The sequence below is a fragment of the Talpa europaea genome (assembly GCF_964194135.1).
Source record: "Talpa europaea genome assembly, chromosome: 13".
Lineage (NCBI taxonomy): Eukaryota > Metazoa > Chordata > Mammalia > Eulipotyphla > Talpidae > Talpa > Talpa europaea.
In genome coordinates, this window is record NC_140080.1 from 27115508 (window position 1) to 27141759 (window position 26252).

At 40.2% G+C, this 26252-nt stretch overlaps 2 protein-coding genes across 2 annotated transcripts in view; one reads left to right on the forward strand and one right to left on the reverse strand.

Moving 5' to 3' along the window:
* Positions 1-213: 213 nt before the first annotated feature.
* On the reverse strand, positions 214-2192 carry IL5 (interleukin 5; the record flags this gene model as incomplete). Its single annotated transcript, XM_084252508.1, has 4 exons — positions 214-312; positions 419-547; positions 1811-1843; positions 2049-2192. 4 exons carry the CDS (start codon positions 2190-2192, stop codon positions 214-216), a joined length of 405 nt encoding a protein of 134 aa, XP_084108634.1.
* A 12854-nt stretch (positions 2193-15046) lies between these two features.
* The window catches only part of RAD50 (RAD50 double strand break repair protein), a gene marked incomplete at both ends in the record, with an annotated part of 80532 nt that continues 69326 nt past the window's right edge, over positions 15047-26252 (forward strand). Inside the window, 2 exons of the mRNA XM_084252288.1 lie at positions 15047-15175; positions 17286-17369. Of these exons, the coding sequence (XP_084108414.1) occupies positions 15047-15175; positions 17286-17369 (213 nt within the window). The remainder of the gene's footprint in view (positions 15176-17285; positions 17370-26252) is intronic.

Genomic DNA, 26252 nt, shown 5'->3' on the forward strand with positions numbered 1-26252 from the left:
TCAAATTTTTAATATTATTATTATTATTATTATTATTATTGCTTTCTGCCTGTGTGACATGGTAATGTAGCAGTATGCCCCAAATTCTTTACTTTGCCTCCAAAGTTTAATTACATTGAACATGAAGGTGCCACCCTTTGTTGACCCTCATTGTCATAACAATAAAATATCTTCCTCCTCCAAAATCTTTTGATAACAATAGCCAGTTTAGTCTCAACTTTCCATTGTCCACTCAGTGTTTATTACACCAAGAAATTCTTGCAGGTAGTCGAGGAATTGCTGTGTTCTCCATCTTTCTCCTGCACACTTTTTCTGTGAAGAAAACAGACAATTAATATTGTAGGAAACTATTGATTCTTATAAAAATAGGCACAGCCAGACAAATATACATGAGTTTCCACTAAATGTTTTAACTTACTTTTTGGATGTCTATGTGTTTTTTTATTGAAGACAAGTTTTTGAATAGTTTTTCCACGGCATCTCCTTGCACAGTTTGATTCTTCAATGTGTCTATCCCCTGAAAAACTTCTTCAATGCATAGTTGGTGCTAAATAAGGAAGATTTTTAAAATATCAATAACTAAAGGAAGGTATAAATTTTGATCCCAAATGTTAGGCTTTGTTTTGTGGTATTTATGAGTTTCTTTCTTCAAAGAGTTTTTAAATTTGCTCCTTTTCCAAGTAGCAAACCACCTCATACTGAGAAGAAAATCCAAAAAGTGGGTGAAGTTTATTTGATTAATGAGGCATTTTATAAATTATATATATTACTTAACCAAAAATAAAATGTTTAGGAAGTGGAATCAACTACATTATTCCTTGAGTAAACCATTCATCAGTGTTTTCTAGTTCTAATTGGTAATTTTATTCTATTTAGACTAATGAAGTCATGTATTTAATATCTTAATATGACCATGACATATTCTAAACATATGCAAGTCCATTTTCTCATCATAATTATTTAAATATCAAGAACATGTGGTACATATACACCATGGAATATTACTCAGCAATCAAAAAAGATAAGCTCATACAGTTTGCAGCAACATGGATGGAGCTAGAAGGAATCATGCTCAGCAAAATAAGGCAGAAAAAAAAAGAAAAATACTAGAGGGTGTCACTCATAGCAGGAATTTAGAAAACCTAAATAAGGGACCAGGAAAAATACTAATTATAATAAAGTAAAAATCAAAATCAATAAGCAACTATGAACCAGAGACACACTACTTGGGGGGGGGCAGGGAGAGGAAGGATTAGAGTCAAAATAAAGGGGGGTTGTGATTGTATGGGGAATATAACCAAAATGAAAATGCATACATTGTGCAAAAATGAAAAATTATGTAAGAATTATATCAAATAAAATATTAAAAATTATAAAACAAAAAAGTAAATATGTGGAAATGATTGTAAATATAGGGTATTCATTGTATATGTTAATACCTGCTGACCATGATTCTAAAAATATAACCCTAAGTTACCAAGAGTTTCAAAAAGACATTAAAGTAATGTAGACAGTAGTTAGAGTTGAACAGTCTAGGAGGCACCTCTCACCCTTTGGAATTCTGGGAAGAATGCCTTACTTAAGGCTCTTGGAGATTGAGAACTGGCAATTTTACAAAGAGCCTAATTTATTTTTTAATGTATTCTATTTTTTATAAAGTTATCCCTAATATTTATATGTGCATACAATTATATTAGCACCCTTAGAAACAAAATAGAGAAAATTAACTAGTTCTAATGACAAGTAATGTTGTACTGCTTACAATAAACTTATTTATGCAATCATTTTACTGAATCATGTGGTCACTTACATTTTTGTGTTCAGGAATAGGAATCATCAGGGTCTGAAAAGAAAAGGAAATGTATTCATTTTCAAAACACTCTAGAATTCATAAGTTAATTACATAATAATTGCTAGTGATAGGGCTATCAATTATATATTATTATTGCTGTCATAATTTCACCACTAATTACAGATCTTTAAAAATTAACCACCACAAATGATTACCTAGGCATTTAGAAAACTGTAGAAATCAAAAGGAAAATTACCCCATTGCCTATCAGCAGCGTTTGATGAGTAGAGAGCAGTGTCAAGGTCTCTGCCACCAGTCTATTCATGTTACTTTCTACAGGACTGGCACAGAGCATGGCAGCTTCGATAGCTAGCAAGCTCAAGTACAGAAGCACTCTCATGGCTCTGAAATGCTCGGCGTTTGCTTTAGGCAAAGAAAGTGCATAGTACAAGATTGTATCCCCAACCAATTTATTCTGTCTCTGAGGAAATGAATAATTTCTAACAATCAGATAGAGATTGCTTAATAATGGGAGATCGTGAAACTAAATGTTTCCAACGCATTGTATCTTAAAATATAATTTCACTTTTTATCTTATAATAATAATAAAAATCCCTGTTTTTCCCCGTTTAAAAACACTTTCTTTTCACGAAAGAAAATCTTTGGGCCGATACATCATTGCCTCATGTTTGCGTTTCTTAAAATCAGATGTAATTTCCTCTTGAAAAATGTGTGTAAAAAGGAGAAGTGTAATATAAACCACTAAGTAGAATTTTACACTATAGTACATAAATATTGGGAATGTATTTTCAGGTTGACTGAGCTCTATCAGAGTTGTAGCTAGATTGACGTGTCTTAATAGGAATTGAAAATACTGGTGGGTAGATGGTGATTAGAGTAGAGACCATCACACTTGCCTGGGTCAAGCTGTGTTCACAAGAATCTTGATTAGGATCCTTTCTGTCTCCAGTGACCAAAAACATAACCAAAATGGTTGAAGCCAGGCAACGAATAATAGCTCATTACTAAATGGCATTGCCTATGAACCTGTGGGTCTCTATCCTAGTTATATATATATTAAAAAAAAAACCCTCTTATTCAAAATTCTATTTCTTTTTTTAAAAAATTCACATGTAGTGAAATACAGAAAACACAAAATTTAACATCTTAAACATTTTTAAGTGCACTGTGAATAACATCAACACCCTCACAAATTATGTGATCCATCTCCAGGACTCTTTTCATCTTGCAAAACTGAAATTCTTCTGGTTGAACAACTCCTCATTGCCCATTCATCCAGCCCCTGACAATTCACTTCTACCCTTCCTATGGAACTGGCCATTCTAGGAAACTAATAAAAGTGAAATCACATGGTAATTATCCTTTTATGACTGGCTTATTTCACTTAGCATAATGTTCGGCCAAGTTATAACATATGTCAGAATTTCCACCCTTTTCAGGTTTGAAAAACATTCTTTTTGTTTATATACATATATTCCATTTGTGTATAAATATATATCCTCCATTTGTGTGTTTATAGGTACATATACCTACAAACACCATATTTTGTTTAATCACTCATTTGTTGATGGACACTTAGGTTGTTACCAGATTTTGACTACTGTGACTAATGCTGCTCTGAATATGGGTGGACAAAATTATATTTCCTATAATGTTATAAGTTATTCACTTTTCCTCTGATTCCCCCAAACTGAATGCAAACTCAGGGCAGGAACCATAAAATAATATATTTGAAAGAGCTTTATTAATGTAAAGATTGTAATATCCTGTGCCCAATAATTCCAAGTAATTATATAGTCTACCCTCAAGGAAGTGGCGCATAATCCCCCTTAAGTGTGGGTTACAAGATGACTTCATTTTAAACAGTTCAGTAGGGAAAGGGAGTTTTAAGAGAAGTAACTTTACATTGGAGAAACCTGGCAAACCTCAGCCTGGTGATCAAGGTCGACATCAAATTATAGTTAATAGCATGTACCCTTAATATGATGTGATGAGAATGCTATTTTATGTGTGATCTTCCTCTAAATCCATAACCTCTCTCTAACCATGAGAGAAACATCCTACAAACCCACATTGAAGAGAAAAATACCTAACCAGTGCTCATTAAAAACTCTCAAGTTCTCCAAAACAAAGCAAGTCTGAGAAACTGTCACAACCCAGAGGAGTCTGAGGAGACATGATGAATAAATGTGATGTGGTATCCTGAATGAGATCCAGGACCAGAAAAAGGACAGTTATCAAAACTAAGGACCCTCCCCAATCTCCCCCAAACTGAGAACCAAGTTGGTTCCTCATGGTGACAAAGTATCATAGTAAAGTGAACTAAAGAGGAAATTGGGTTCAGGGTACATAGGAGCTTTATAATATTCTTGCAACTTTTCTGTCAATCTAAAATTATTAAAATAAAAAGATCAAAATAACATTGCAAGTTGGAAAGAGTTCATATTTACTGTTATTATTAATAAGATGATGCATCCTATAAATGTCATGTACTTGGGACCATTTTAGTTCACCACTAGACTGTGAGCTCCTTGAAAATAAAGATTTTATGTAATTGCTCTCTTTATCCTCCAGAACCAGAGTATTGTGGGCACTCAGTTAATGTTTGTCGAATAAACTAAATGAATAAACAGGCAGGCACTTGGTTGCACTGGTTGAACACATTAATTTGAGTACTTTGCAAATTCAAGGAGTCTATTCCCTGGGATGGAAGCCTGAAATTAATAGAAAAAACTTTGGCAGGACTCCTAGGAAAAAAATAGAGCAAAAGCTTAAGGCTCAGTCATCGAGATTAAAACGATGTGAACAACCATGGCATTTTTTAAAAACTCACATTATTTTAGAAGAGAAAGAAATTAGCAACCAATACTCCATCTTTTAAAGAAATATTAATTATATAATTTAGAAAAAGGACTTTGAATAAGGTTGAAAAGTTGTATTAGTGGTTATCATTCATCATTTTGCCCTAAAATCTTTGTCTCAATTAGTGCCTTCTTATTTGGCAGCAGGTTTCTAAAAACTCCTAATTGTGGTTTTCACTAACCCTATAATCATTTAAGGTCAAATAACTTTTCTATGAAGTGATTCTAATCAATCAACTGGGCATGATGCCACAAAATTTTTGTGATGACTAAATGAGAAATGATAATATCTCTTTTTTTCACCCTATTCTAACCTCCATCCTTTTAATCCCCAATCATATCTCTAAAATAGTTTTTATCAAGTAAATAACGTTATAGGAAAATAAACGCAGAACTTTTTCCTCTTAGTGTAACAACTATTAGTATTTTGATGACCTTTCAGTCCTTGCTGACAAAGCAGTTTTACGGAGTTGTAATCAATGAAAACTTGCAAATTATGTTTATCTTTATTTATTGCTCATTAATACTTCTTTCACTTATCTATTTCAAAGGTTACCTACTAGTAGATGAAATTGACATACCATAGTTTACTTCATCATTTGTGTTTCTATTTTACTATTCCATAATGTTACTAGAAATTTCTTTGTATAAATACACATTTCCTTGACTATTTTTATAGCTTTTGTCGTGGTTGCTCCAGCAATGCACAGGACAGCTTCTCTATTGATTCAGGAGACCCATAAAGGGGAGTCCAGAGCCCTCCATGGCCTTTTCAGGTTTTAATGATTTTTTTTAAAGATTTATTTCTTTATGCATACTAGAGCTGGGGTACAGGCCAGAGGTGTGTGGGGGGGGTGAGAGGATTCACCAGAGATAGAGTGGGTAACAGAACAGGTAGATTGACTGAAATGAGCTGCTAAGGGGAGCAGCGGGTAAAACAGGAGAGGTCTGCTGCACCATGTGGGTAGCTCCCTGCCGGGGATCGAACTCATGCTGCAGTGGCTGCCAATAGCTTCATAGGTTGCATCTTTTTTTTTTTTAAGATTTATTTTTTATTTATACAAGAGTCGGGATACAGGCCAGATGCGTGGGAGGGTGAGAGGATTCACAGAGACAGAGCGAGGAATAGAACAGGCAGACTGACGAAATACATAGCTGAGGGAAGCAGCGGTGGAGACAGGAGAGGTCTGCTCTCCATGTGGGTTGCTCTGAGGCCGGCGGGGATCGAGTGGGCACTATAGAGGCTGTGAACAGATTCACAGCGCTGCACTCAACTGCCTGCGCCAACAAGGAGGCCCCCATAGGTTGCATCTTAACCCGTTGCGCCACCAGGAAGGCCAGGTTTTAATGATCTTTGTAACCAACTGTAAGGTAATTGGGCGAAGGGTGGAAGGGGCTTACGCGAATCTTTAGTCTTCCTGGGTTCACTCTGACATTCTCTTGCAGTACTGTAAGGACAGGAATGACACTGAGCAGGTTTTCTGTGATCCAGCAGACCAGGTAAAGGAGGAGTCAGAGTCCTCAGTGGTTTTGCAGGTTTTTATTGGGATTACCAGGTATATGGCAGGCAGGGGTGCTGGGGGGCCAGGAAGCTGGCAGGCCTCCCAGCCCCCAGCAGGTCTTCACTCTGGGCTTTCTGGCCTTCTCTTGGCTTCTGCTACTGCTGCTGGCGTCCCCGTGATGCCGCCCTTAAAAGCCCAGTCTTAGCCCAGGTGAATCTCATCTACCTATGCCCACACCCTACTCCAGGTGCCCGCCATCAGGACCATCCATGCATTCAGGACCGCAGGGTTCCGTCATCTATCCTTGTGGGAAGGCAGAAAAGCCTGACATTTTCCCCTACCCTACAAGTACCTTCCACCATCTTCTGGCACACACTGTCCTCTGTGTGAAGCTGCCCTTACAGCCTCAGCTTTCAGGCTTAGGTGTCCACACTTACACAGGCCCACACCATAGTCCAAGTGTCCACCATCAGGCATGCGTTCCCTGAGCCCATGCTCCAAAGTTCCCTCTGCATTCAAGGCCCCAGGTGTAGCCACAGAGGCAGGTGGTGTAAAAGCCTGACCATAACCTACCCTACAATTGTATTCTTTGAAAATATTCAATGCACAAACAATAAAACTCATATTTTTTACTTATAAACCACCTTCACAAGGGTAATTTTGTTTATTCCTGACAAAGGCTCATAAGACAGGTTTCTTTTGCACAAGGTCCTTTAGCACTAGGGTTTAATAGTTTTGCTAATGAGTGAAATGAGCAAGAGGCATTCATAATCAAAGGACTGAGAAATATATTGTAAAACTGAGTAATACTGTTAAAATTACATTTAGGGAATTTTAAGACAATGGGGAACAAAAATGCTAAACAATAATAATGTGGGAGGTGGAAGAAGTGATTCGAGTTGGTGCATTTTATAGTTCTTGTACCACTTGAAAGAATGCTAAAGATATAAACTTTTAATTTCAAAATAGGCTGCTGAAAATTTTAAGAGTAACCAGTAAAAGAAAAGGAATAGAATGTATAACTTTCAAATGAGTAGACTAAAGCAAGAGTATAAAGAAGTTCAATTAATCCAGACATCAAGCAAGGAGAAAAGGAAGCAAAGAAAAAGCTCAGAAAAAGATATGAGAAATATGTCCAAATTTATCATGAATCACAATAATTAAAAACAGGTTAATTTCATCTATTAAACAACAGAAAAAAACTTGTCTCCAAAATCATCTATCAGCTATTTTCAAGAGACACGTCAAGCAAAATGATATTAAAAGATTGAAAATCAAGGGATAGAAAAATATTACCATTCAAATACTAATCAAAAGAAAGTGATGTACCAATACCAACGTAAGAAAAAGACAGAATTTATGTCAGACAATATTGTAAGGATAAAGAGATTGATTAATGGGGTTAAGATCATATCTTAAAGTAGTTTTTTTTTAAGATTTATTTTTATTTATACAAGAGCTGGGGTACAGGCCAGAGTCGTGGGAGGGTGAGAGGATTCACCAGAGACAGAGTGGGGAGCAGAACAGGCAGACGGACCAAAGGCACTGCTGAGGGGAGCAGTGGGAGAGGCAGGAGAAGTCTGCTTCACCATGTGGGATTGTCCCTGGCCGACCGGGAATCAAATGGTGTAAAGGCAGGAATGGACATGGTGCAGGTTTTCTAGGATCCAGCAGACTGGGTAAAGGAGGAGTCAGAGTCCTCAGTGGTTTTGCAAGTTTTTATTGGGATTACCAGGTACACAGCAGGCAGGAGTACTGGGGGGCTGAGGGGCTGGGAGGCCTCCCAGCCCCCAGCAGGTCTTCATTCTTTTGGGCTCTCTGGCCTTCTCTTGGCTTCTGCTTCAGCTTCTATTGGCGTCCCCGTGATGCCACCCTTAAAAGCACAGTCTTAGCCCAGGTGAATCCCATCTACCTAGGCCCACACCCCATTCCAGATGCCCGCCATCAGGCATGCATTCAGGACTGCAAGGATCCATCATCTATCCTGATGGCGGGAGGGCAGAAAAGCCTGACATTTTTCCTTACCCTACAAATGGGTACTGCGGAGTCTGTGGATAGCTTCACAGCGCTGCACTCAACCTGCTGTGCCACCGGGGAGGCCCATATCTTAAAGTAGTTTTATTTTCCATTTCATTAATTATCATACTGTAAAGGGCAGGACTGGACACAGTGCAGGTTTTCTGATCCCATGGAGACCGGGTAAAGGAGGAGTCAGAGTCCTCAGTGGTTTTGCAGGTCTTTTATTTGGGGTTCACCAGGCATATGGCAGGCAGGGGTGCTGGCTGGGGGACTGGGAGGCTGGCAGGCCTCCCAGCCCCCAGCAAGTCTTCACTCTATCTGAGCTCTCTGGAGTTCGTTTTGCTGCTTCTCGGCTTCTCTTTCGGCTTCGGCTTCTACTACTGCTGCTGCTGCTGCTGCTGCTGCTGCTGCTGGCGTCCCCGCGACGCCGCCCTTAAAAGCACAGTCTTAACTCAGCTGAATCCCATCTACCTATGCCCACACCCCACTCCAGGTGCCCGCCATCAGGCATGCATTCAGGACAAGGATCCATCATCTATCCTGGTGGTGGAAGGGCAGAAAAGCCTGACATCTTCCTTACCCTACACATACAAAAGAAAACAAACACTTTTCAGTAGTGATTTACTGAGAACTGGGTACCTGACTGAATTTGCCTTTTAGTTTTTATTTTAGGAATTAATGGTATTTGTTGCTAATCTTTTCGCCCACCAGCTAGAGTTATTTTAGCTTTATAGTTTCTTTTGTTACAAAGGTGATAAATTTTGTAATAAAATCTGGTTACTTTATCATGTCCATTTTTTTGTCCTGTAAGTTGCTATTTTTTCCTAAAGTATTTTAAATTACAGAAACCATATGTAATGGCAAGAATGGGCACAGTGCAGGTTTTCTGAGCCAGCAGATGGGGTAAAGGAGGAGTCCTGGAGCCCTCAGTGGCTTTTCAGGCTTTTATTGGTATTTACCAGGCACACAGCAGGCAGGGGTGCTGGGGCAGACCTCCCAGCCCCCAGCAAGTCTTCACTCTGTCTGGGCTCTCCGGCGTTTTCTCTGCTTCTCTCATGGTTCTCGGTGGTTCTGCTCCTTCTGGTAGTTCTGTTCTCTCAGCCCAGGTTAATCCCATCTACGCATGCCCACACCCTACTCCAGGTATCCTCCATCAGGTATGTATTCAGGACCGCAAGGATCCATCATCAATCCTAATGGCGGGAGGGCAGAAAAGCCTGATGCTTTTTCACTTACCCTCCACCATAATACTGTATCATTAGCACTTTCATATGCTTTTCAAAAAAGGATCATTTTCTTACATAGTAAAATATCACATCTAATATAATGAAATTAATAATTCTTATTTAACATTTGATTTTCAGTCTTCATTCAAATTTTCCCACATTTCCCCTATAGTCCTTTAATATTTTTATGTCCAAACCAGAATGCAGGGTTGCATCTGGGTGGCATATAACTCCAATCTCTTTAATTTTGTAATAGTCCTTTCTAAAAATAGAAATGTTTAAAAATCTACAACAGCCCTTGTTTTGACGACACATCTCCCGGGAGTGTGGCCAGGTGTCATGGAGCACAGCCCACCTTCTGGATTTGCCTTTTCCACACTGGCATTGTTTTTTTTTTTTTTTATAAAAAATTTTTCCATTATTATTATTTATTAATTTTATATATTTTTACATCATTTTTCATTTTTGCACAATGTATGCATTTTCATCTTGGTTATAGTCCCCATACAACTCCCACCCCCCCCTTGTTTTGATCCTACTCTCTCCTCTTCCCTGTAGTGTGTCTCCGGTTTATAGTGTGTTTCTGGCTTATTTCGCTGAGCATGATCCCTTCCAGCTCCATCCATGTTGCTGCAAATTGCATGAGTTTATCTTTTTTGATTGCTGAGTAATATTCCATTGTGTTTATGTACCACATCTTCTTGATCCAGTCATCTATTTTTGGGCATTTGGGTTGTTTCCATAGCTTAGCTATTGTAAATAGTGCCCCTTTAAATGAATGTTTCTGTGTCCATTGGGTAAATACCTGGGAGTGGAATTGCTGAATCATATGGAAGCTCCATCTTTAGCAGGTTGAGGAATCGCCACACAGCTCTCCATAGTCCACACTGGCATTGTTATTAGTTTAACCATTAACTCCTGTGACCTAAAGTTAAATTTAAAGTTGTGATTAGATGTAAGGTAAGCTTTAAAGAAACAGCATAAAAGGTTGGGTTATTTCATCTTAAAATTATAGCAGGACACATGTAATGTCTGATTGTCACCGTCATTACTAATTTCTGTTACCATGAGTCATGAAATTCTCCTTTCTGGGGGAGCAATTACATTTCTAGTCTTTCCTTATATTACTTTCAGAAATATCTAGGTCTTTATCTTCCTGGAACTTCGAGTTGAAAGTAAAAGATAGATGGCCTTTTTCCCTCTTAAGATATCCAAGTATCCAAGCATTTATTTAAAAGATGATTGTGTTTATCTTTTTTGAATGCTGAGTAATATTCCATGGTATATATGTACCACATCTTCTTGATCCAGTCATCTATTTTTGGGCATTTGGGTTGTTTCCAAAGCTTAGCTATTGTAAACAGTGCTGCTATAAACATAGGGGTGCAGGTGTTCTTTGGAATTGATGTTTCTGTGTCCTTTGGGTAAATACCTAGGAGTGGAATTGCTGGATCATATGGAAGCTCTATGTTTAGTAGGTCCAGAAATCTCCACACAGCTCTCCACAGTGGTTGGACCAGTTTGCACTCCCACCAACAGTGCAGAAGAGTTCCTTTTTCTCCACACCCTCGCCAACATTTGTTGTTGCTAGTTTTTTTAATATGTGCCATTCTCACTGGTGTGGCGCTGGAAGGGATCATGCTCAGCGAAATAAGCCAAAAAGAAAAAGAAAAATACCGGATGGTCTCACTCATAGCAGGAATCTAGAAAACTTAAATAAGGGACCAGGAAAATGAATAAGTATAAGAAAGTGAAAATCAAAATCAACAAAAAACTATGAACCAGAGACACTTTTAGGGGGGCGGGGGCGGGAGGGGAGGGATTGGGGTCAGAATGGGGGGGCTGCAATTTTATGGGGAATATAACAATAAAATTTATAAAAAAAAAAATAAAAGATGATTGTGGGGCCTCCCCAGTGGCGCAGCGGTTGAGCGCTGGATTGCAAAGCTGCCCGCAGCCTCCCCAGCGCCCGTTTGATCCCCGCCCCCCCCCCACCAGAGCGCTTCTGACTGTACCCAGTGCTTGTATAAATAAATAAAAATAAAAGATGATTGTGGAACAAAAATGGTATTGATGGTTTACATTTGTCAAAACTCATGGACCTGTACCCTGAAAAAAGGTGAATTGTATTGTATATCAATTATGCTTCAATAAACCTGATTTTTTAAAATGGGCTGTTTTGCAACCAGCCCAGGCCGGGTAAGTTCATTGTTGTTTCTAGCAATTTGGAGGAGAATTTTGAAACTCTTGGCATCATTTTCACAGGTTTCACTTAACCAGAGGAAACAAGACATCAGGAAACAAGACATCAACTTGAGCCACGAAAATCTCTGTAAGCTTTTTTTGCTGGGCTTCCTCTGGCATTCTCTCATTGTCTCTTCTCATCACTGTTACACCTGAGCCATCTCTGAGTAATTATATCCCTGATGTAATTATATCTCACCCATATAGCCCTGACCTCTAGGCACAGGTGTGCACACTTGCACATGCACGCACTCCCATGTTCAGGTGCCCCATAACTACTCACCCTCTACATTAATAAGATCAAGGCGCAGGTGATAGCCAGAGAGGCCAATGGTGTAAAAGCCTGACCAACTTCATTTACCCTACATGGGCTTTAATATTTCCCTATTGTTTCATTGCATTTTTCTTGTCACATAGGCATTACTTTATAATGACAATCTGTTTTGTTGCAGTGGCAATTTAAAATGTGTATGGTAACAACTGATGCTTTCTTGTTTTCTTAGTGGAATACCACTTGATGCGACGTGTTATAGGAGATGGGCCTTTCCCATTTGCATCCTTTCACATATGAATTTTTTTAGTTTGTGTAAATTATTGTCTCGAGATGTATTGGATAGTATTTCCTATGTCAGTAATCTTTTTTATTTTAATGTTTCATTATTGTTTTTGTAATTTTTCATATGGGTCCTTGCATGTGAAATTCTTCCATTCAGTTGGTTCCAAAAAGCAATACTCTGTCATTTTTGAGAAAGGTAATTTTTCCCCTTTAATTTGTTCTGATATTCAAGCAGCTATACATACTGAATGTGTACAACTTGACTATATAAGCACGCTCTTCATTCTGCAGATAAGTACACACCTGTGAAACTATAACCACAATCCGAATCATTAGCATATCTGTAGGGTAAAGAAAATGTCAGGCTTTTCTGCCCTTCCTCCATCAGGATAGATGATGGATCCTTGTCCTGAATGCATGCCTGATGGCGGGCACCTGGAATAGGGTGTGGGCATAGGTAGATGGGATTCAGCTGAGCTAAGACTGTGCTTTTAAGGGCGGCGTCACGGGGACGCCAGCAGCAGCAGTCGAAGCTGAAGCCAAAGCCGAAGCCGAAAGAGAAGCCGAGAAGCAGCCGAACGAACTCCAGAGAGCTCAGATAGAGTGAAGACTTGCTGGGGGCTGGGAGGCCTGCCAGCCTCCCAGTCCCCCAGCCAGCACCCCTGCCTGCCAAATGCCTGGTGAATCCCAATAAAAAACCTGCAAAACCACTGAGGACTCTAACTCCTCCTTTACCCGGTCTGCATGGGATCAGAAGATCTGCTCAGTGCCCGGTCCTGCCTTTACAATATCCATCACCTCCAAAGTTTCCCCCCATCCTACTTATTTACTTACTTAATATTTTTCATTTTCTATCTTTTGGTTTAAAGTATCACATAAACTTTCCTGTTGCTACTTTTTAATTTTTTAAATTAGTTTGTTTTTTAAATTGAAGTAATGTTGCAGTGTAACAATGTTTTAGGTTTGCATCATTAAAAATTGGCAGGTATATATACTGTATTAAGTTCAGCACTTTAACTCCAATTTTGTCCTTCACTATACAATTGATCCCTTATACCAAATTTACCCACACCCAGTTCCCCTTCCCCTCTGGTAATTACTAATTGGTCTTTTAGTCTTAATATTTGTTTTATTTAATTTATTCATTTTTTTCTTCATATTTCATATAAGTAACATCATACAGTGTCTTTCTTCATCTGGCTTCCCTTAGCAGGATAACCTCTACGTCCATCCATGTTGTTGAACATGGCAGGGTTGTTTTTAATACTACTACTAGTAGTATTCCATTACATATTTTCAATTTTATCTTTTGTTACAAGATTTACTATCAACAAATTTTAAAATAAACAATATAGTATTACAGGAATTATGATGTACACATCTCTAGGACTTATTCATTTTGTGTCGCTTATCTTTCTCTTACTTTAAAGATGTCTAGTCTATTTCTACCTGTGGCAGTACTTGACTGGACTTCCCTCACTTATTTGCATAACTTTATGGTTTCTAGCAGCAATGGTATAAGGTCAGGAACAGGACACAGTGCAGGTTCGCTGATCCCATGCAGACAGGGTGAAGGAGGAGTCAGAGTCCTCAGTGGTTTTGCAGGTTTTTATTGGGGTTCAGCAGGTACGTGGCAGGCAGGGGTGCTGGGGGGCTGAGAGGTTGGCAGTCCTCCAAGCCCCCAGCAAATCTGTACTCTCTCTGGGCTCTCTGGCATTCTCTGCTTCTGCTTCTGCTGGCGTCCCAGTGACACCGCCCTTAAAAGCACAGTCTTAGCCCAGGTGAATCCCATCTACCTAGGCCCACACCCTATTCCAGGTGCCCGCCATCAGGCATGCATTCAGGACCGCAAGGATCCATCATCTATCCTGATGGCAGGAGGGCAGAAAAGCCTGACATTTTTCCTTACCCTACAAATGGCTTTGGGTCTACAACAGTAGTTCACAAACTTTTGGCTTTAAACACCTCTGTATAGTGTTAAAAATGACTGATGACTCAAAAGAGCTTTCATGTGAGTTACATCAACATTTACTCAATCAGAAGTTCCTATTTAGGGTTTTTTTTAAGGCACAAGACTATATAAGCATGCTCTTCACCATTGCCATAGCATCCCCACACGTCATGTGACTACTGGAAAATACTGTACATCAGGGAACGCACTGAGAATGAAACAAGCAAATAACATGTTACTATTGCTAGGAAAATAGTTTTGACATTGGCGGACACCCCCTACCCCCAGCCCGCCTCTCTGCGTCGCAGGAGCCCAGGGTTCGCAGGTGTGGCACCTCGGCTCCTCAAGCCTTCCTCCTCCCTCCCAGCTAATTGCTCCCCGAGCTGCCCCGCCCCCAGCAAGGAGCCGGAAGTCCGCAGCCTGCAGCCAATAGCCCCAGACCCGCAGCCCCCGTGGGCGGTACTACGGTCGGACACTGCGCGCCCCGCGCGGGCCTCCGACTTCCCGGCGTACCCCGGGCCTGCGGCGTGGGCGCGCACATGACGTAAAACTCACGTGACTCCGCGGCGACGGCGGTGGCGGAGGCGGGAATCGGCGCCAGCGGTCAGTCGCGGCGTCTGGCGGGTTGTGCGCTGCCTTCCGCGGGCAACCCCGAGCTGGCCCTCCCACCCCCGCTCTCGCCAGTGAGCCGGGAAGGAAGCCCGTGTGGGAGAAAGGGGACCGTCCCGAACTTTCGCCCTCACCTGGACCCTCCAGACCCCGAGACGCGCGAGTTCGTGCGGCCCGCGCTTTGCCCCGCTCGGGTCTCACGGCCCAACTTTGGTGCGCCCCGAGCTCCAGACCCCTGATGTTGAGATAAGAAACGTTTGCAAACATGTCCCGGATCGAAAAGATGAGCATTCTGGGCGTGCGGAGTTTTGGAATAGAGGACAAAGATAAGCAAATTATCACTTTCTTCAGCCCCCTCACAATTTTGGTTGGACCCAATGGGGCGGGGAAGACGGTAAGTCCTGAGCAGCTGCCTCTAGTTAACAGTGCTCACGTGTTTCGAATCTGGAGAATAAAATATCTGGAGTTTAGGGCTCATTGGATGAGAAGAGTTCTGATGGCTTCACTTTTGGGGCCCTGGGAAGTGCCTGAGCCTCGGTGATTCTCCGGCCCGACAGGGGGAGTGACCTGGTGTGGCCTTAAGGCCACAGCATCGTTGGGAGTGGGTGAGACCCAGCTCCTCAGCGTGGGGGTTCTGTGCTGGCGACCGACGCCGACTTCACCGCGGGTGCCCTGCTAGTCATTTAATAGGAAGTCTTTGGTCTGCATAGACCCTCTCTCCTCCCCAGCCCCCACTCCTCATTCTCCAAGCATAAACTCCTCATAGTTGCCCCCTACTGGAATTTATTAAAAAGCTATAAAAGATGGCACGTTTATCTAAAAAGTTTCTAAGTATGCCGACTGCCTAAGCATAAGGAAATAAATGCCTTAACTTAAAAATGACAAGTGGTGGGACTTAAATTGGATTACTAAATTTGCTGTAGGATGCTCTTACCCAATCAAAATAGAAAATTGGGTTACAGCCTATTTACTGTGGCTTTTTAAAGCCCTGGTTGCTTACCATTCTACCTTGGGCCCTGGAATGGCAAGAGTTACTGGAATGTGCGAACCCAAGAGACTACCTGGTGTGGAGAGCCACTTGAGAAAAAGCAAAGGTGTTACGTCTTAACAGGGAGGAGTCTTAATGAGGGATTTGTGAAAAGCTTGTAAATGAACATGGGCATAGGCATAGGTTTAGTGTAAAGAGTTAAATTCCAGGGCCTCCCCGGTGGCGCAGCGGTTGAGCCCAGGGTTGCGAGGCTGCCCGCGGCTGAGGGTCCCACATGGCGCGCAGACCTCTCCTGCCGCCCGCTGTTCCCCTCAGCAGTGTACTTCGGTCCTTCTGCCTGCTCTGCTCCCCGCTCTGGCTCTGGTGAATTCTCTCACCCTACCGCGCTTCTGACTGTGCTTGTATAGATAAACAAATAAATAAATCTTAAAAAAAAAGTTAAATTCCAGGCTTTTGTCTACTTCTATATATGTAAAAATGGTATTTACTAAATGCTTGTATCTCATATCGTACTAAGCGCTCTATTAGAAGAGTCTAGTTACAGCATTTGAACGTTGGCTGCCGAAGCCAAAAAAATTACAGGTGTGATGCTTCACCACTATCCGTGTGTGGCAAGGGTCACTTAAAACTCAGTACATTCCCGCGGCGCCGGTTCGATCCCCGGCTGCTCCCCGGCCACGGAGGAGGGTCCCACATGGCGTGCAGACCGCTCCTGCCGCCCGCTGCTCCCCTCAGCAGTGTACTTCAGTCATTCTGCCTGCTCTGCTCCCCGCTCTGGCTCTGGTGAATTCTCTCACCCTCCCGCGCTTCTGACTGTATCCAGTGCATGTGTGGACAAGACAAACAAACAAACCAGCAAACAAATAAATAAAGCATGCCTCTATTAAAAAAAAAAATACCTAAAACTCAGTACATTCTTATAAAGTGGAGATAAAAATAGCTGTTACCTCCTAGGATTAATGTTTGAAATAGATCCTCGTTGTATGTAAACGTAGTTAGTAAAATACCTGGCACGTAGTAAGGTCTGTGTAATTGTTAACTTTATTTTTAAAACTTTTTTTTAATTTCAACTTTATTGAACTATAAATGACACAAAATTGAAAGGTATTTTAAGTGTACTGTGGCAGTTTGATACAGTATGCCTTGTGAAAGAAATTTCTCTTAGTTAATTGACATGTATATCCACATTTATATTTTCTTTGGTGAGAACACTTAAGTTGTACTCTCAGCAAATTTCAGTGACACAATATGCTGTTAACTATGGTAACTGTTTTACATTAATAACGAATTAATTTAAAGGATTTGATTGGAAAGTTTTCCCCAAATAATGATTTTATTTTAGTATACCTTCATCAACTTTTAAAATTATAGCAATTATTCTTTTACATCTAATATCTATAGTACAGGTCATATCTTTTATAGTCTATGATAAATAATATTTTTATAGTGATTAACTTTTGTGATCACCTTAGGAGGTTCTCTTATAACTAAATAATACAGTTTTTTATTTCTTTAGACCATCATTGAATGTCTGAAATACATTTGTACTGGAGATTTCCCTCCTGGAACCAAAGGAAATACATTTGTTCATGATCCCAAGGTAATGAATGGTCTGGTAATAGTTTGTTTGTTTTTTTTTTTAAATAAAAATTTAATAAAGAAGTGATAATTTTTAAAAATTTGTTATTGGGGTCTCTGGTGGCACGAGGGGTTAAACACAGCACTGTGAAGCCATCTGCAGTGAGTTTGATCCTTGCTGGCTAGGGAGCTACCCACATGGCGCAGCAGACCTCTGCTGCTTCCCTCAGCAGTATATTTCAGTCTGCCTATTCTGTTACCCACTCTGTCTCTGATGAATCCTCTCTCTCCTCCCTCCCCCCACCCCTGCACCTATGGTCTGTACCCCAGTTCTTGTATGCATAAATAAAATCTTTAAAAAAAAATTGTTATTGAGGTAACATTGGTTTACATCATTGTTTATATTTTGGAAGTACAGGATTCCCTGCCTCCCTTCAGTTGTTACCATAGCACACCAGAGACCAAAGCCCCATAATCCACCACCATAGTCCATTGTACTCTCTTCTCCCACTTTGTTTGAGCTCCTCCTCCCTTCCCCCAATGGCTCAGTACTATAGTCAGTTTTCATGGGTTAGTTTTTGAGTTTGGCTTTATCAGACCCTTTGTTTTGTTTTTCAGTATTCCACATATAAGTGATAACCATCTGGCATTTATCTTTCTCCTTCTGACTTACTCTGATTAGCACAGTCCCTTCCATGTTGCTGCAAATGGCTTGGGTTTATCTTTTTCATTGCTAAGGAGTATTCTATTTCATATATATACCATATCTTCTTAATCCACTCATCAGATTTTGGGCATTTAGGTTGTTTCCATAGCTTGGCTATTGTAAATAGTGCTGCAGTGAACATGGGAGGCAAGTTTCCCATTGAATTAGTATTTTTGTATTTAGAAGTGGTTGCTTATTATAGAATACCTGATAAGAAGTATAAAGAGACAAGAAAGTCACCTACACAGAATCTGGTGACAACCTTTGTTGACATTTTTATGTATTCTCCTTTACATACTTTTTTTTTTAAAGATTTATTTATTTTTGCATATAAGTGCTGGGGTACAGGCCAGAGGTGTGGGGGATGAGAGGATTCACCAGAGATAGAGTGGGGAACAGAACAGGCAGATTGACCGAAGTACACTGCTGAGGGGAGCAGCAGGCGAGTCAGGAGCGGTCTGCTGTGCTATGTGGGTAGCTCCCTGGCCGAGGACCGAACTCATGTTTCAGAGGCTGCGGACAGCTTCATAGGTTGTGTCTTAACCCCTTGCACCACCAGGGAGGCCCTACATACTTTTTTATATAGTTGAAATTACCCTCTAATTTTGTGTTCTGAGTTTTTTCTCCCACAGTATAAAGTTCTGTGTCATTAAAAAATTAAAAGCTAAATTAAATTCTTAATATGGGTGTTTGGTACATGGGTGTTTCTTTTAATATTTTTATTCTTATAATTATATTTTTTGTTTACCTAAAATATTTCCTATTTATAACATACAGCCTTTTATGAATACTTTAGATAGTTGCATAATGTTCTTTCTTTAGATTGTGTTTAGTTTTTTTATTAAAATGTACCATGATGAAAATCTGTGTATAAATCTTGGTTCAAATTATGATGTTTATTATGTTAGTGTATGTGTATGACATGGAATTTCCTATACATATATATTTTTTTAATTTAAGGTTTTTCTTATTTATACAATAGCTGGGGTACAAGCCACAGGAGTGGGAAGGTGAGAGGATTCACCAGAGTGGGGAGCAGAACAGGCAGACAGACTGAAAGCATTGCTGAGGGGAGCAGCCGGCTAGAGAGGAGAGGTCTGCTTTGCCATGTGGGAATCTCCCTGGCCAGCCGGGAATCGAACCTATGCTGCAGAGGCTGCTGACAGCTTCACAGAGCTTCACTCAACCTGTTGCGCCACCTGGGAAGCCCCCTATATATATATTTTTTGAACTACAGGTTTTTCTTGTTTCATTTATATATTAGTGGATCACATGGCTGTCTCACTACCTGCCACCTTCCTATGTTAAGAGTTCATTATATAGTTATTTCTTCCAGGCTTTTCCCTTTGTTTATAAGGACTTAGTGGTATGCATGTGTAAAATACATTCACACACTTTCTTATATCCGTGTAAATCAAATATTTACTTAGTGACATAGTGCAGATGTGTTAGCATGATGGAATATTTATACATTCTATATAGAAATTTATGCACTTTTGCTGTTTTTAATCACTAAGTAGTTTTCATTCAGTTTGTATATATTTTTAATTAAGTTTTTTAACTAGTATCACTAAAATTTTTTTTTCCCACCACCGTATCTTGTGTTCCCTTGTCCTTGTTCCTTCTCCCTTCCCTTTTAATTTCAGAGCCCTCAGGGTGTTTATTGGTGTTCATTGTTTATTTAAAGTTTTACATTATTGAATTGTCTGCTATGTAAATGCCAGTTTCTGTTTTTACTACTACGACTTCTTTTTCTTTTCCTTTTTTGTTTTATGATTTGATATTTGGAGCCCTTTTTTTTAACATTTATCATTTTATTTTATTTTTTAAATTTTTTATTTTTTTCAAGATTTATTTATTTATTTATACAAGCACTGGGTACAGTCAGAAGTGCGGGAGGGTGAGAGAACTCGCCAGAGCTGGGAGCAGAGCAGGCAGAAGGACCGAAGTACACTGCTGAGGGGAGCAGCGGGCAGCCGGAGAGGTCTGCGAGCCATGTGGGACCCTCCTCCAGGTTGCCGGGGAGCAGCCGGGAATCTAACCAGGGCTTCAGAGGCTGCGGGCAGCCTCGCAACCCAGCACTCAACTGCTGAGCCACCGTGGAGGCCCAACATTTATCATTTTAAAAATTTTTTTAGACAATATTTGCTTCCCCCCACCCCCTCACATTGAGTCCCCATAGAATCTCCTTCCCCAAGGCACCCGTGCACCATCACCACAGTCTCCTGTGCTCCTCCCTCCCTCCGACCCGTCTCTCCTCCTCCCCTGCAGTATGTCTCTGGTTTATAATTGTCTGTTTTTGCTTTGTTGTGTTTTGTACTATTATTTTTTTTTTTAACACTGATGTCTTACTTGATTCCCCTATATTCCTGTTATAAGTGAAGCCATCCGATATTTTTCTTTTTCCTTCTGGCTTATTTCACTGAGCATAATTCCTTCTAGCTCCATCCACTAATGCGAATGGCATGAGTTTATCTTTTTTGATTGCTGAATAATAATCCATTGTCTATATATACCACATCTTCTTGGTCCAGTCATCTATTTTTGGGCATTTGAATTGTTTCCAGGTATTACCTATTGTAAATAGTGCTGCAAGAAACATAGGTGTACAGGTGCTCTTTTGAATCACTGTGTGTCCTTTGGGTAGATCCCTAGGAGTGGAATTGCTGGATCGTCTGGTAGCTCCATTTTTAGTAGACTGAGAAACCTGCAGATAGTTTTCCACAATGGATGGACCAATTTGCACTCCCACCAGCAATGTAGGAGAGTTCCTTTTTCACCACATCCTCGCCAACGTTTGTTGTTGCTTGTTTTTTTGATATGTGCCATTCTTACTGGTGTAAGGTAGTATCTCAGTGTGGTTTTGATTTGCATTTCCCTGATTATAAGGTATGTTGAACATTTTTTCATATGCCTGTTGGCCATTTGCATTTCATCTTTGGAGAAATGTCTTTTGAGTTCTTCTGCCCATTTCTTGACTGAATTGTTTATTTTGTGTTTGTTGAGGTGTGAGTTCTTTGTAATCTTTGTGATCAGTCCCTTATCAGTTGAATGGAGTGCAAAGATTTTTTCCCAACCAGTGGGATGTGTCTCTGTTTTGGTTAATGGTTAATGTCTCTTTGGCTGTACAGAAGCTTTTCAGTTTGATGTAATCCCAGGTATTTATCTTTGCCTTCACTATCACTGCTTTGGGTGATGACTCTTTAAAGATGTTTCTGAGATGTATGTCTTGTAGTGTTTTACCTATATTTTCTTCTATATAGTTTATGGCTTCAGGTCTTATGTCCAGTTCTTTTATTCATTTTGAGTTGATTTTTGTGCACAGTGAGAGGTAGTGGTCTGGTTTCATTTTTTTTGCATGTGAAGGTCCAGTTTTCCCAGCACCATTTATTAAACAGACTATCCGTGTTCCATTGTGTATTCTTTGCTCCTTTGTCAAAGATTAGCTGTTCATATAAGTGTGGCTTTATTTCTGGGCTCTCTGTTTGGTTACTACTCCAACTTATTTGCTGCACATAATTTTCTCAAATTCTTCCATTTTGTTGAAAATGTGTTTCATTCTTTTCTATGCCTATGTAATACTTGATAGTGAAGATGTTACACATCTTCTTGATCCATTTATCTGTAGATGACCATTTAGGCTGCTAAATAATGCTGCTGTGAACATCGTAGATCATACAGGTTCCTTGTTGATGGCCCATCATTATTATTTTTAAAGATTTATTTATGCATACAAGAATTGGGATATAGTCAGGGATCGGGGCACTTGAGAGGATTCACCAGAGACACAGTGGAGAGCAGAACAGGCAGATCCACTGAAATACACTGCTGAGGGGAGCAGCTGGCGAGACAGGAGAGGTCTGCTGTGCCATGTGGGTAGCTCTCTGGCCAGGGATGGAACTCATGCCACAGTGGCTGGCGATAGCTTGGTAGTGCTGATGCTTAACCCCTGCGCCACCAGGGAAGCCTCCATCATTATTGTTGATGGCTTGAGATTCTGTGAATATAAGCCCAAAAGTGGGATTGCTGGGTCATATGGTATTTCCATTTTTAGTTTTGTTAAGATAAATTCAGGTTGTGTCCATCATGATTACTCTGGTTTATGTGCCTACCAACTGTGTGATAGGATTCCTCCCCCCCCCAACATTTGTACTTGAGGGTCTTTTTAAATATGCTCATCTCAGAGTGTGAGATGTAGTTTCAGTTTGTATCTCCCTTTTTTTTTTTTTTAATTTTTTTTTTTAAAGATTTATTTAGAGGCGCAGGAGGGTGAGAGAATTCACCAGAGACAGAGCAGGGAGCAGAACAGGCAGAAGGACCGAAAGCATTGCTGAAGGGAGCAGTGGGCGAGGCAGGAGAAGTCTGCTGCGCCAAGTGGGAATCTCCCTGGCTGGCCATTGATGCAATGCTGCAGAGGCTGCGAACAGCTACAGAGCGCTGTGCTCAACAGTCTTCTCCACCGGGGAGGCCCTCAGTTTGTATATTTATTGGGAGTGATAACAGGCATTTTTCATCTCTTTTTCCTGAATATCCTCTTTGGTGAATTCTGGTCATACTGGCTTCCTGTTTATTGTTTTTTTTTTTTTAATTGTTGAATTGAGTTTTTTACATGTGTCTTGGTTATTAATCCCTTATCAATTACATATTGTGTAGATATTTTCTCTTATTCAATATGGCATCTACTCAATTTTCTTGTATTTCTTTCACTGTGTAGAAGATGTTTAACTTGAATAATCCCAATTGTTTATTTTCATTTTTAATTCCCTTGCCATAGGGATTGAGTCACGAAAATAACTTATTGTTGAACAGGTCACCAACATTTTCTTACATGTATTTTATTATTGGCCATATATCTAACTCCTTAATCCATTTGGAGTTTATTTTTGTGTATGTTGTTAGTGAGTACACCAGCTTCATTCTTTTATGTGTAACACTCCAATTTTCCTGCACCATTTATTAAGGAGACTGTCTTTTCCCAATTTTATGGTCATAGCTGCTTTATTATAGATACTGGTTTGTATGTGGATTCATTTATGGACTTTCAATTCTGCTCCATGGATACATGTATCGTATACAATATCATGTTGTGTTTATATATATTTTTTAAACTCAAAAGGTCTCTTACTCATCTATTTTGTTAAGTTTTAGAAATATATGCAAATTAAAGAAATGTGTATCTATGTATGGAAAACTAGCTGTACCCTAAGTAGCATCAGCAATCCTAGCAACTCTTAAATTGCATAGCAGTAATGTCAAGCAATTTCAGTATCTCTTTCCCTCTCAATGAAAAGCTGCAGTTTTCCCAAAGACATTATTTGGCAGCATTCTCATGTTATTGCTGAGCTTGTCCCAAAAGGCTAGCTTTTAGGGTCAGAATATACTTGGGAAAAGACTCAGAGGAATAAGGAAGCCTCCAGAGATAAAGGTAATAAATTCCAAAGGGAATTAATAAAATGCCCACTGCCGCCCCCCCTCTACCACCCTCTCAGGGCTACAGGACATTCCCGGACAAGGGCAATAAAAAAGGCTGTGAAGCAAGATGTAATTCTGGGGCACATAGACATTTAAGACAGTAAATGAGACCACCAAGAACTAACCATTCGAAGAGGCTGACCGGGCTCTAGAATAACTGGGGAAAGAAGGTATATACTCCCTGAGGCAGACCTCCACAGTGGTTTCCTTGCCCTTCCTTGGCCTGGTTCCACAGGCCTCGGAGTCCCACTTTGTTTCTGTTCCCTTTCCCCTTAATAAACTTTTCTTTATATCTATTTCTCTAAAACAAGTTTGCCTCTTTTCGCTTGCTTGCCTGCAAATTAGTGAAGTTCCTGCCACGGCTTTGTAGACACCAACCTGTGGTGGTCTAGTGGCCAGGACTCAGTGCAGATCAATTCCTGACTGGGGGGACTAGACCTAAAACCCTGAAATTATAGTAATTTCATGGCCTCCCACTCTGGCCTCTGCTCTTTTGTGTTGAACATTGACATTACTGGTTTGGAAACGTTCAGCCATATTGTTTTTAATCTTGTTGCGTTATAGTAAAGTTTGAAGTTAGGTAATGCAATACCTCCATTTTTCTCCCTTATTCTCAGAGTTGCTTTTGCAAGTTGAGGCCTTTTGTGGTTCCATATAAGTCTCAGTATTTTTTGTTCAGTTTCTTTGAAAAATATTGCTGGTGTTTTGGTGGGGATTGCATTGCATTTGTTTTATCACTTTAGGCAGTATAATTATTTTAATTAAATTAATTCTCCCCATCCTTGATCATCGAATATCCTCCCAGCTCCTTATATTGCTATATATGTTTTTAAGTAATATCTCATAGTTCTCATATAGGTCTTCTATCTCCTTTGTTAGGTGCATTCTGGGTTACGTAATTCTTTTTGAAGCAATTATAAATAGAGTCTTTTCTTAATTTCTTTGCTTTTTGCTTGTTTGTATATAAAAAGGCTATGCATTTTTGTATGTTGATATTGTAACCTGCCACTTCACTGTATTCATTTCTTATTTCTAATAACTTTTTGATGGCGTCTTCAGGATTTTCCAGTTGTTTGTAGTTTAGTTGTAAAACCTGATGAGATTGCACAGGGAGTGAATACAGAAGAGATCCAAGATCTGAACTTAGGGCATTTAGAAATAGAAACTTGGAGGAACCAGCAAAAGAGAGTAAGAGAACAACTAGTAAGGTAAGGAAAATTGGGAGAGTGATGTCTTGAAGACGAGAAGATTAAGTTTTAGAAGGAGGGAGGAATCATCAATTGTCAAATAATGTTTGACATATTCCTCAAGTAAGAGGAAAACTTGGAATAGTTGAGGGAAAAAGATGCTCTGAACAAACTTCACAAATAGTTTTATGGACCCCACTCCCAACAGTTTTGCTATGTGAAGGCCATTGGTGATCTTAACCATTTTCAGTAACCTGAAAAAAACAGGAGATAAGGAATTGAAACACAAAGAATTAACATGAATTTTGCCATAAGTGGAAGTAAATAGGGTAGTAGCTGAAAAGATTTGCAGAATTGAGGAGAAGTTTGTTGGTTGTTTTTGTTTTGTTGTGTTTTAAAAAGTGGAAGATACTAGAACATTTATAGGCTGATAAAAAAAGTCTTGAACGGGGGAAAACATTTATGCAGCAGAGAGAAAAATTGCAAAGCAAAATCCTTGACTAAGCAAGAGGAGATAAAATCCATTGCTCAGCTGATGGAGTTAATAAAAACACGGGCTATTCATTCTAACAGGGTGGCAAGCAGAGTATTTGATAAATTTAGTGGTGAGGTAAGTTCTCTTTTGATTGTTTTTGTATTTCCACTGGAAAAAAAATAAGTGAAATCATTGGATGAGGGTGGGGAAAAGGGTTGATTGAGGCTAGAAAAAGTGTAGTTTTTATCTCAGTAAGTTGACTAGGAAAGTGTTACAGGGGGGCCTCCCCGGTGGCACAGCGGTTGAGCACTGGGTTGCGAAACTGCGGCCTCTGTGGCGCCGGTTCGATCCCCGGCCGCTCCCCGGCCACCGGGAGAGGGTCCCACATGACGCGCAGACCTCTCCTGCCGCCCGCTGCTCCCCTCAGCAGTGTACTTTGGTCCTTCTGCCTGCTCTGCTCCCCGCTCTGGCTCTGGTGAATTCTCTCACCCTCCCGCGCTTCTGACTGTACCCAGTGCATGTATAAACAAAACAAACGAACAAATAAATAAAAACATGCAAAAAAAAAAAAAAAGAAAGTGTTACAGGGTTATATGGCCATGGAAGGAGGGGAGAAGGGAGTCACTTGAGGTTTGTTGGTGAAAATTTCTAGGGATACCAGTCATTACTGTGGTTTCTTCAGTCTTATATGACTATTCACTAGCTAGCACTGAGTAAGTTGGAAAGTTGGGAGTTAATCAGAGTTGGAAGTTTGCCTTTTAAATACAGTGAAGTTAGTGATAAGAAATTAACTATATACTTCAGATATATAGTTATTTGACCTATTTTGTATGGAATGGCTCTCTCATTACTGCCTGAGGGCCCTGATAACCCATGGGGTTCTGACTCCATCCTCGAATACAGACCCTCCTCCCCCTGCTTGGATTTCTCATTTAATTAAACCATCTCCTATTCTCTACTTTTCTACCTGACACCTTACATACCCTTCTCAGTTTCTGATACACTTTACAAGGGTCGTCTCTTGTGAGAATGCCTTTTATAATCTGGGACCTGAATCCTCACATT